The 12,870-nt window shown below is 36.8% G+C and overlaps 1 protein-coding gene across 1 annotated transcript in view; it reads right to left on the bottom strand.

Annotated features, from left to right (window-relative positions):
* Positions 1-12,870, bottom strand: part of LOC126199758 (calcium-activated potassium channel slowpoke) — an 872,527-nt gene that overhangs the window by 409,685 nt on the left and 449,972 nt on the right. The window contains exon 13 of the mRNA XM_049936649.1: positions 8,639-8,715. Within this exon, the coding sequence (XP_049792606.1) occupies positions 8,639-8,715 (77 nt within the window). The remainder of the gene's footprint in view (positions 1-8,638; positions 8,716-12,870) is intronic.

Here is a 12,870-nt window from a genome sequence, read left to right as displayed (position 1 = left end):
TTTTGCACAGAGCATAACTTAATCATAGCTAACACTTGGTTCAAGAATCATAAAAGAAGGTTGTATACCTGGAAGAATCCTGGAGATACTAATAGGTATCAGATAGATTATATAATGGTAAGACAGAGATTTAGGAACAAGGTTTTAAATTGTAAGACATTTCCAGGGGCAGATGTGGATTCTGACCGCAATCTATTGGTTATGAACTGCAGATTGAAACTGAAGAAACTGCAAAAAGGTGGGAATTTAAGGAGATGGGACCTGGATAAACTGAAAGAACCAGAGGTTGTAGAGAGTTTCAGGGAGAGCATCAGGGAACAATTGACAGGAATGGGGGAAAGAAATACAGTAGAAGAAGAATGGGTAGCTCTGAGGGATGAAGTAGTGAAGGCAGCAGAGGATCAAGTAGGTAAAAAGACGAGGGCTAATAGAAATCCTTGGGTAACAGAAGAAATATTGAATTTAACTGATGAAAGGAGAAAATATAAAAATGCAGTAAATGAAGCAGGCAAAAGGGAATACAAACGTCTCAAAAATGAGATCGACAGAAAGTGCAAAATGGCTAAGCAGGGATGGCTAGAGGACAAATGTAAGGATGTAGAGGCTTGTCTCACTAGGGGTAAGATAGATACTGCCTACAGGAAAATTAAAGAGACCTTTGGAGAGAAGAGAACCACTTGTATGAATATCAAGAGCTCAGATGGCAACCCAGTTCTAAGCAAAGAAGGGAAGGCAGAAAGGTGGAAGGAGTATATAGAGGGTTTATACAAGGGCGATGTACTTTTGGACAATATTATGGAAATGGAAGAGGATGTAGATGAAGATGAAATGGGAGATAAGATACTGCGTGAAGAGTTTGACAGAGCACTGAAAGACCTGAGTCGAAACAAGGCCCTGGGAGTAGACAACATTCCATTACAACTACTGATGGCCTTGGGAGAGCCAGTCCTGACAAAACTCTACCATCTGGTGAGCGAGATGTATGAGACAGGCGAAATACCCACAGACTTCAAGAAGAATATAAAAATTCCAATACCAAAGAAAGCAGGTGTTGACAGATGTGAAAATTACCGAACTATCATTTTAATAAGTCACAGCTGCAAAATACTAACGCGAATTCTTTACAGACGAATGGAAAAACTGGTAGGAGCGGACCTCGGGGAAGATCAGTTTGGATTCCGTAGAAATGTTGGAACACGTGAGGCAATACTAACCTTACGACTTATCTTAGAAGAAAGATTAAGAAAAGGCAAACCTACATTTCTAGCATTTGTAGACTTAGAGAAAGCTTTTGACAACGTTAACTGGAATACTCTCTTTCAAATTCTGAAGGTGGCAGGGGTAAAATACAGGGAGCGAAAGGCTATTTACAATTTGTACAGAAACCAGATGGCAGTTATAAGAGTCGAGGGGCATGAAAGGGAAGCAGTGGTTGGGAAAAGAGTGAGACAGGGTTGTAGCCTCTCTCCGATGTTATTAAATCTGTATATTGAGCAATCAGTAAAGGAAACAAAAGAAAAATTCGGAGTAAGTATTAAAATTCATGGAGAAGAAGTAAAAACTTTGAGGTTCGCTGATGACATTGTAATTCTGTCAGAGACAACAAAGGACTTGGAAGAGCAGTTGAACGGAATAGACAGTGTCTTGAAAGGAGGATATAAGATGAACATCAACAAAAGCAAAACGAGGATAATGGAATGTAGTCAAATTAAATCGGGTGATGCTAAAGGGATTAGATTAGGAAATGAGACACTTAAAGTAGTAAAGGAGTTTTGCTATTTAGGGAGTAAAATAACTGATGATGGTCAAAGTAGAGAGGATATAAAATGTAGACTGGCAATGGCAAGGAAATCGTTTCTGAAGAAGAGAAATTTGTTAACATCGAGTATAGATTTAAGTGTCAGGAAGTCGTTTCTGAAAGTATTTGTATGGAGTGTAGCCATGTATGGAAGTGAAACATGGATGATAACCAGTTTGGACAAGAAGAGAATAGAAGTTTTCGAAATGTGGTGCTACAGAAGAATGCTGAAGATAAGGTGGGTAGATCACGTAACTAATGAGGAGGTATTGAATAGGATTGGGGAGAAGAGAAGTTTGTGGCACAACTTGACTAGAAGAAGGGATCGGTTGGTAGGACATGTTTTGAGGCATCAAGGGATCACAAATTTAGCATTGGAGGGCAGCGTGGAGGGTAAAAATCGTAGAGGGAGACCAAGAGATCAATACACTAAGCAGATTCAGAAGGATGTAGGTTGCAGTAGGTACTGGGAGATGAAGAAGCTTGCACAGGAAAGAGTAGCATGGAGAGCTGCATCAAACCAGTCTCAGGACTGAAGACCACAACAACAACAACATCTCTAGTCACTCAAGGTGTTCTGTTTTTTTTTTTTTTTTTAATTATACTTAACACCCATATTACCTTGGACTTACACAAAAACTGAATTATTGTTGTAATGTTTACATAAGACCACGACTACAAATCTGTATTCCTGATGTAATTTGTTGTTTAACTGTGGATCATATTTTATTCCAGTGTATCATCCTTATGCAGAAGAGAAACCCGTTTCATTAGAAATAGTAACAACAACAATACACACAAATTTGCTGCTCCTACTCATTCACAAGATCTTGAAGGCTGTAGACACATGTTTACTTCTAGAAAACCTTTTATTCTTTTACATGCTGCTGCTTACTAAACACAATATGTGTTTAAGAAACATAAGACCAGATATGTAACTTCCAAGAAAAGAAAATTCAATATGATATCCTCATGAGGGAGATACCCACGGAAGGGAAAGGAGCACTGGCTTTACCTCACAAACAAGAGTGAATGTATAGAAAGAACAGAGTATACATTGTCATCTCTCTATGAGGTGGCATTGCTAAACTATTTAGGAAATACTGGTGTGGAGACTGGTGACCAGTTTTTGATACAAGCAAATTTAATGTGATGGCATTATAGTTACGAAGACACACTATTGTTCAAATATATCATATGCAATACATAAATATTTAGAGATTACTTCCCAAAGCATTTTCACACAGAACCAAACCTTAAACAAAGTTGGCATCAAAGCAGATGTCAAATTTTAGGTGCAGAATTCTTAGTAAAATGTAGCTCACCTAAACAGAAATCTGCTATCAAAATTCACATCTGATACATTCCTGTGTATTTTCCCCATCTCAGATTCCCTATACACAAGATTAACAGACAATTTGGAGTGTACTAGACAATAACATTTTTTTCCATTTTGCTTGTATAGCTTTTGTTTTGGTGCAAAAAGAAAACATACAAAGGAAGGCCCTAAAGTAAAAGAAATCTCACGCATAAAGTTTCCCAACAGAATTTAAATTTCATATGGCCATTATAGAAACATAGTGACTGGAGTGACAAGATTTATAACATTTCAACTTGTAGAGATGTTTAGAAGTATTTACTTTTTCATGTAATACACATGGCATAGAAGAAGAGGTTAATGGAATTGTACACAATGTACTTCTGATCACAGATCTGTGATCAGAATTACATTGTGTACAATTCCATTAACCTCTTCTTCTATTCCATGTGTATTACATGAAAAAGTAAACACTTCTAAACATCTCTACAAGTTGAAATGTTATAAATCTTGTCACTCCAGTCTTTTTAAGCTTTCAAGCTCTAAAGTATAGTATAAGGTATGGATTAGACATTTCATTACCATTCAATAACAATTTTCATTAAACAATGTAACTTTATTTGGCAACTTAAGTTATACTGGTTCATCATAGCAGATTACAATCATGAATAATTTTGTGCTATCAGTATTGTTACCTGGTGAGTGACAGTATTATTATTTGGAAGGGAACTCAGTCATCAAAATAAAACTAAAATCTTAGCTTCACTTAAATGCCACATTTGGACTATGAAAAATTACTTGTGGGTGCTGGCTAATTACATTTTCTTACTGAAATTAATTTGAAAAATTACATGTGAGCACAAAAGATAGCAATATAAATGAAAATATTTACGAGGGTAAAAGAAACACACACACACACACACACACACACACACACACACGCGCGCGCGCGCGCGCACACACACACACACACACACACACAACTTTCCTCTTTTTCATCCAAGACTAATAATGGGGCAATAATATACATGAAAGGGGAATGAAAAATGGTGAAAAAACATTAGAATGGAAGAATTTAAAATAAACAGAGGGAACTAAAAGTTTTGGATAAATTAAATACAAACAGGCAGTACATTATTGAGATAATCTGACAGTTTTGGCATAAGAGACACTGAAACAGCTTACTCATGCATATAAAAAATAGTCAGTGTTGGACGAACAGCAAGATATGATGCTGCCCAAAACAATTCACATTCCAAATAGTACATTTATAAAAAAAAATCATTATTTTCAGTATCAGTAATATAGATTGTATGGCTATACAGCTTGTTGTTTCTCCCATGTAATTTCTGATGTTCTGCTGGATCCAAGTCCTAATTCAGAGATAAATTACAACTCCAAATACTTAGAGATATACCTATGAAAATACCTTCATTCTCATACATATTAAATATAAATGAGCAATTAGCTCATGTCTCAACACACCTAGATTAAGGTAGCACATAAACCAACAAACTGACACACAGAAAAACTGCTCGTTTAAGTTCTGTTTCTTCTATTTTACATATCTGTATAGAGCATTCATAAAACATACCTACAGTATTTATGAAAAAAACATTTGACAATAACACAATTGAAAATATTTCACTGTTAGTGTCTCTCAAAAGATCTGGAAAAAGAGAAGCTTATTTTCTGTAGCCATTTATAGAATAATTTGTTGTTTGTTTTTCTGGATAGTGTTGCAAAACCTACATCATGCCTGTTCATAGTCTCACTACAAACAATTATCAGTAAATTTTTTGGTTTTGCTAAGTGTGTCTTCAAGGGTCAATACCTCAAACAAAGAAGACTGAATGGAAACCTTCACAATAATGTTAAGCAAAATTAAGATCAGATTTTAAAACCATGTTATATCAAAGGCATACTGCAATTCACCAATTACTACTCCAATAGTGCAGTTGAATGTCTTTTGTCTCCTGTTATGAAACTGAAATGCTACAATAATAAATAAATAACTTAAGATATTCTACATAGTAGGAACATGTCCACAGAATTAATTACATTAAGGATTACAGAAAGAGAATATGGGAATAATTAGGGCAAAAAAATCTGAAATAATACCTCTGATAACAGCAAGGTTAAGTATGTCAGTGGCATTGCCAGCAAAAAGAAGGAACTTGGGCCAAATGCTAGAAAGTTAATACTGAAGCACAATATTTCAAAAGAACTGGTGCCTTCAGAAATTGTGCAGGAAATGAAATAAATGATTTCCATTTGTTTGTATGGTATTTAATGTATTAAAGACAAATTTGCATTGTATTTTTTTCACTATTTTACTGTATGAGACCTAAGATTCTGAACAGCTTTAATTTGACTTCAGTATTATGAAAAGGATAGATTACTATTCATCATGTAGAGAAGATGCTGAATTGTAAGCAGGCACAACAAAGAGACCTCTGTGTATTTGAGCTTGCAGCCAAAAGGCTTCCCTCTAAGCAGCTGCTGAGGTTGAACTGCAGTTTGCCTCAGTGGCCAGAGACAGTGGTCATGTGTGTCTGAGATGTGCTTGTGTAAAACTCTCTCTCTCTCTCTCTCTCTCTCTCTCTCTCTCTCTCTCTCTCTCTCTCTCTCTCTCTCTGTGTGCGTGCGTGTGTGCGTGCGTGCGTGCGTGCGTGCGTGCGTGTGTGTGTGTGTGTGTGTTTTCTACTTTAGAAGAAGGCCTTTTGAACGAAACCTCAAACGTGTAGCAGTTTTTCTGTTAGGCCTGTCTGCAACGCAGAGTCTCATTCATATGTTAAACAACAATCATCCTTTTCATGGTACTGTGGTTATCATATCTAGGATTTTCCTTCATTTAGTTTAATTTCATGGTTAATAAATGCTTCCTTCCTCTATTTCTCCCTTCTGATACATTGAAAAATTAATTTTTGCTATTGTTAGTGTAATTTTACCTAAAATAGCTACACAATACCTTAGCAAAGAAATAATTACACTCAAATTAGATCTAAATATTTACAAGATGAAAAAGTTTATTAGTAAATATGCTTTTCTAAAGTTGACCAAAAGTTAACGTTTTGCTCTCTGTTATTTTCCCCTTTTCATTCATTTTCAAAGTTTTGAGGAGCTAATATTGTACAACAACATTTTGTGTAGGAAATGAAATAACTAGGAAATAACTGAATCAACAGAACAGCTCAATGTTCTTTAATAGCTAATAATTGGAACCAGGAAAGAGATGCATAATGTGCAAAATAAACATATTTCACTGGAGAAAATTATTTGAACTCTCTCCAACACTTTGGAGGAACATACAGTGCACTTGTTTTAAAGCCAAAAACAAATAAACAAGGAAAAAATCTATTGATCAAGCAGGAGCAGATAAGATAGTAACGTACATAGAAGGAGTACATACTACTAAATTTCAAATCTTTGTGATTTTTTGCCACCAAAAGAGAGGTGAAAATTTAGTGTATGTCGGATGTACATGAGTTTGGCTAGAAAATATCTCACAAGGTCAGGTAAGAGACGTTGTGACGTTTGTTTCTCTATCCCTCTGTCGTCTATTTCGATATCTACCATTTTGTCATCTGTGCGAGAAGGGCTATGCGAGAGGCGTTCAATGAATTCGAAAGTAAAGTCCTATGTACTGACTTGGCAGAAAATCCTAAGAAATTTTGGTCTTATGTCAAAGCGGTAGGTGGATCAAAACAATGGAGAGAAGTCTTCCAAAGTAAGAGTGATTTCAGGTGTGTCGCAGGGGAGTGTCGTTGGACTGTTGCTATTCACAATATACATAAATGACCTTGTGGATGACATCAGAAGTTCACTGAGGCTTTTTGCAGATGATGCTGTGGTGTATCGAGAGGTTGTACAATGGAAAATTGTACTGAAATGCAGGAGGATCTGCAGTGAATTGACACATGGTGCAGGGAATGGCAATTGAATCTCAATGTAGACAAGTGTAATGTACTGCGAATACATAGGAAGATAGTTCCCTTATCATTTAGCTATAAAATAGCAGGTCAGCAACAGGAAGCAGTTAATTCCATAAATTATCTGGGAGTACGCATTATGAGTGATTTAAAATGGAATGATCAAATAAACTTGATCGTCGGTAAAGCAGATGCCAGACTGAGATTCATTGGAAGAATCCTAAGGAAACGCAATCCGAAAACAAAGGAAGTAGGTTACAGTACGCTTGTTTGCCCACTGCTTGAATACTGCTCAGCAGTGTGGGATATGTACCAGATAGGGTTGATAGAAGAGATAGAGAAGATCCAACGGAGAGCCGCGCGCTTCGATACAGGATCATTTAGTAATCGCGAAAACGTTACGGAGATGATAGATAAACTCCAGTGGAAGCCACTGCAAGAGAGACGCTCAGTAGCTCAGTACGGGCTTTTGTTAAAGTTTCGAGAACATACCTTCACCGAAGAGTCAAGCAGTATATTGCTCCCTCCTACGTATATCTCGCGAAGAGACCAAGAGGGTAAAATCAGAGAGATTAGCGCCCACACAGAAGCATACCGACAATCCTTCTTTCCACGAACAATCCGAGACTGGAATAGAAGGGAGAACCGATAGAGGTACTCAGGGTACCCTCCGCCACACACCGTCAGGTGGCAAGCGGAGAATGGATGTAGATGTAGATGTAGAACTACAGGGAGATCAAGAGAGCACAAACAACATTTTACACTATGTGTATTCTCTTGTTTGTTTGCATTTTGTACACATAAAACAGAGGTGTAAGTTATTTGCAGAATAGGTGGAACAGTTGTCACTGTTAGCTCAGCTCAACACATTCTATGTGTGAGTCACTGATTTTAGACTTAACTATTGAAAAATGAAGTACCAATAGTTTCTTAAATGTGCAGAATGAATATAAGAAATTATTAGTCCTAGTGACAAAGGAAATTATGATGACTAACAGTCTTGCTTTTAATAACGCAGATTGGAGACCAGTGTTATGTTCTGACAAGCTGTAGCATAAACTGATACTAAAACATCAATAAAGATTCAGATCCTATACAACAAAACCAATTTACAAAGAGGATATGGAAAACATACAAACAAAATTTAAATATAATTATAATCAAGGAAATGTGTGTGTGTGTGTGTGTGTGTGTGTGTGTGTGTGAGAGAGAGAGAGAGAGAGAGAGAGAGAGATAGAGAGAGAGAATAACAAGTGATCATATGAGACATTGTGGGAATATTTAATAATCATTTTATGCATAGCATGAAGAAAAACATGCAAAATATGAAATGGGGGATGTATCTGATATTTTCTGGGAAGAAATTTGAACAGGGCAAATGAGTCACCAACTACATGTATATTGCTGATATCTGTTACATCCTTCAATACAATTATGGATGTAATAAGTGAAAAATTCTGAAAACACAGCCCAAATAACAGGAATATTTCTATATATGCATAAACATGAGACAACCAACACAAGCTAACTATATTTTTAAGTTACAACTTTATACTCATCTTTTTTCATAATCTAAAGCAATAAACTTACAATTCTTGCATTTGCACTTCTTGATCAACGTTTCATCCTTTATGTCCTCATGGCAAGCTTTACAATAATACCAGGCACTGTAATGAAACAATGAGAAAATATTTCATAAAATAAAGGAAAAAATGAGTCCAATGAAGAAGCACCAAATCTCCTATTAGATGTATTTATAAATAGTAATACACAGTTACATTAGCCTATTCATCCAAAGATTAAAAAAAAAAGAATGCTAGAGTGACATGAATTCATGATAATAGACAAACACATAACACAAATATGTTATTCCACCTCTCTCCTATCAGGTTTCTGATAACTAGTAAACAAGATGCACACATACAAAATTGAAAACTTTTTATGTATACTGACTCACTTCTTTTTAGCAACAACTCGGTATGTAATTTGAAATAATGAGAAAAACTATAGTATATCTACATTTTGTGTCTTTAACTTTTAAATATGAAATTGTTCTACAAAGCAGTGAAGCAGGAATAAATTAACAGTATGTAATTCTTTAGGAATATCAGGATTGTGAGAGGAATCTCAATCAAGAAAGTGTAACAGGGTCATCACTGTTGATGTACATAAAAGGCCCTTTGCATATCATCAATGGATATTAACAGGTTATTCACAATGGGGGCAAACTGTACTACGTCATCAATAACATGAAGATGATTCTAGTTGGTTCCCTTAACCAACTGAGCTCAGTTGGTAGAGCACTTGACCGCGAAAGGCAAAGGTCCCGAGTTCGAGTCTCGGTCGGGCACACAGTTTTAATCTGCCAGGAAGTTTCATATCATGTCATGTTTATATTCGCATTATTCTTATGCTCAATAGTTATACAGTCAGAAATAAAGCACGGCAATTGACTAGATTTTTAAATCTAAGATGACTCTCATTTCTGTGCAGAATGTAATGTACTAAAGAGGCGTCTGCAAAGATTTTCAAACGAAGAAAATTTTTCGCTAAACTCTCATTCAGAACATCTTCTATCATACACAGTCTATTATTTGTTTCTTGTTGATCATTATGAAAGAAAGCAGTAGTGTAAGTAACAACAAATAGCAGTCTCTTGCCATTGTTTCACTTACGAGACAATTCCTCTCTTTTTTTATTGTAAGCCACGGTAGCGCGCACGAAAGCAAGCCATGCCGCGAGCGGCGACAGGTGATAAACATTTATTATCAGAATGCGACAAACAATGCATAACAAAGTACAATGATGCATTTTCAGCTTAGAGTGGTGTAAATCCCTATAACAAAGAAAATGGCACTTACAGATCAAAGCAAAATAGGTAAGCAATCGATTCAAACCAGACGAAGCACGCAAAAAAGGAAGGGTACCCGTATAAATACAGACAGAGCGCCGGACATATAGCAATGGTTACTTGGTAAAGCTTAACTGTTAAGCTTACGACTCGAACCGAACTACTGTAGCTGTATCTTTAGCCATTCGACCTCAATAGTGTTTCAAGTTACAATGGACTAACTTTGTTTCGATTTGGAGGGACGGTCTAAAACTTTTCTCTCACCTTGAATTTCGAGTCTCAAATTTCAGGAGCAGCTTAGATTCGAGAAAATTTTTTTTCCTTGATTTCGAGTGTCATTTTCTGGTGCGGCTTAGATTCAAGTAAATACGGTACTTGTCCATCCTTACACAACCCCTGCTCCCAATCCCTTGCCTCATTGCTCATACTCCTGTAATAGACCTCAATGCAAGACCTGTCCCATACATCCTCCCACCACCACCTCCTCCAATCCAGTCACTAACATCACCTATCCCATTAAAAGCAGGGTTACCTGTGAAACCAATCATATGGTCTACAAGCTAAGCTGCAACCACTGTGCTGCATTCTATGTAGGCATGACGACCAACAAGCTGTCTGTCGGCATGAATGGCCACCACCAAACTGTGGCCAAGAAACAAGTGGATAACGCTGTTGCTGAACACATTGCCAAAGATGATATCCTTCATTTCAATGACTGCTTCTCAGCCTGTGCCATATGGATCCTTCCCACCAAGACCAGATTTTCTCAACTGCACAGGTGGGACCCTTCCCTGCAATACATCTTACATTCCCACAACCCTCCAGGCCCCAACCTTTGTTATTCACTCTCCTCACCCATACAGCCCCTTCCCTCCTCACATTCCAGCACTACACAGCAGTCATTCCACAACCACACACAGTCTTTTTATTTCTCTCCTTTTCCCCCCTCTCTCCTGTACTCAGTCTAACCTGCAGCACTTTGCTGTCTGCTACCCCCACCATACTATCCTTCCCCCTCCCTGCTCCAGTCTCCTCCTTACCCCCACCCAGTCACTACTCCCATCATGCACTGGTGCTGCCGCTCACAGTGTGGTTTCAGTTGCCTGAGACTGTAGTCGCGTGCGCGCGCTTGTGTGTGTGTGTGTGTGTGTGTGTGTGTGTGTGTGTGTGTGTGTGTGTGTGTGTGTGTGTGTGTGTGTGTGTGTGTGTCAAAAGGCCTTAACAACCGAAAGTTTTAATTGTGAGTGTCTTTCTGGCCTATCTGCGACTCAGCATCTCCTCTATATGGTGAGTAGCAACGTTCCTTCTCATATACTGTCAAATTCTAATGTAAATTTTATTTTTTTAAATATTTTGTGGAAGATTTTTATGTTTTTATTGTTACATGTATAATAAACAATAAAAATATAGCAAAAAATAAATTTTGGAGTGCACGGTATTTGAGTTTTCATAGCATTAACATTATCATGTAATATTATATCCATTTTGTGTAGTTTTCTGTTTAAATGCACTTTCTTTTCATAAAAATAAACTTTAAAATTTATTTGAATATATATTTTTGTGTAGTATTAATGTAACCCTTTTACATAAAATCTCAATTTTTCCACTGAAATTACTTAACACAATTGTTATGGTTATTTAAATATAGCAGTCACTCAGACTGCACCAGGGACAGTGTGTGGCTAAAAAATGACCTGGGAAAGTAACAGTTAAGCAAATTTCAGAGTTTTGTAGCACTTATAGCAAATCCCTGAAAAATAAAATGAAGAAGTACACAACAGTAATGTTTCCAATATATCTTACTCAATGTATAGAATGAAAATGTGGGTACAGGGCAGGAGAAAGAAAATACAGCTTAAGCTACAGAACTGCACATCCTGAGTCAAGTTAAATATTGCAGGTTTGTGCAGTTCTGTGTATAGTGTTTTCTTGTGTATAGACTGGTCTGTAAAATGAGCAAACAGATGAAGTTATGATCTTATGAAAAAAAACTAATCTTGATCAAAATTGTTCATGATTAATAGACAGTATATATACAACACATTCCAAATATATCTGTATGTTTCATAAAATCTCACCATGACAAGATAGGATTTGTAAATCACATGAGTAACTTCATAACTGTCTTTCAAGCACAATAAAAGAGACAGAAATTTACCTACTATAAAACAGTCTTACACCTAGCTACTAGCTACTTGCTGGGAAATGTTGTATGAAGAGCCTCACGTAAACTTCTAAGCACAATGGCTGTCACTTATTTCAATACCAGGTAATGAGTATTTTTAAGCCAATTGCAGCACTCAGTGATGTAAGCTATGATTTAATTTCTTTGGGAACCAATATTTCATTTAGTGATGATTGGGAGAGGGGGCATAAACAGTAAGCTCATCTCTGCAAGTATGGATAGCATTATGCAGATCACTGGGGTTGATCCTTACACTCTGTAGGCGATATTACAAGCCCTCAATGAAGCATTCTGCTGAATATGAAAATGCCGAGATTCAGGAGCTGCTCAACAAAATGGGGTGATCATGCACGGATGTGACTGATGTGTCACCCCACACACTGTCACATCAAACACATGGCCTACCTCTGATTGTTCTTCTGAGTGTTCTTTTTCAGCACACATGAGCAGAAGTGTGCACAGAATCATCTAAGTGAAAAATCCATGCAATAAACACATTTATTTATATATAAAAGCCGACTTAGGAATTTTCCCTTGTGTGAGACTGCTTCTAAAAGACCATGTGTCGTATGTCAATTTAAGGTTCTAAATTCACACATTTTACTATTTGCATCACTTCTTCTGTGTTATCTTTCATTGACTGTATCAATACCCATTTGTATTGGGATTTCAAACATTTGCGGGTGCTGCGATAAACTAGTATTGTTATTGTCAATTGTAAGCTTAAACAAAATTGTGCTCTTTTAAAATTTTTAAGGACAGTAGGCCTATCCTCATTCTAACTAA

This window comes from Schistocerca nitens, chromosome 1 (genome assembly GCF_023898315.1).
Source record: "Schistocerca nitens isolate TAMUIC-IGC-003100 chromosome 1, iqSchNite1.1, whole genome shotgun sequence".
NCBI lineage: Eukaryota > Metazoa > Arthropoda > Insecta > Orthoptera > Acrididae > Schistocerca > Schistocerca nitens.
The sequence above is the reverse complement of the archived record's forward strand: the minus strand, read 5'-3'. Positions and strand labels throughout refer to the sequence as shown.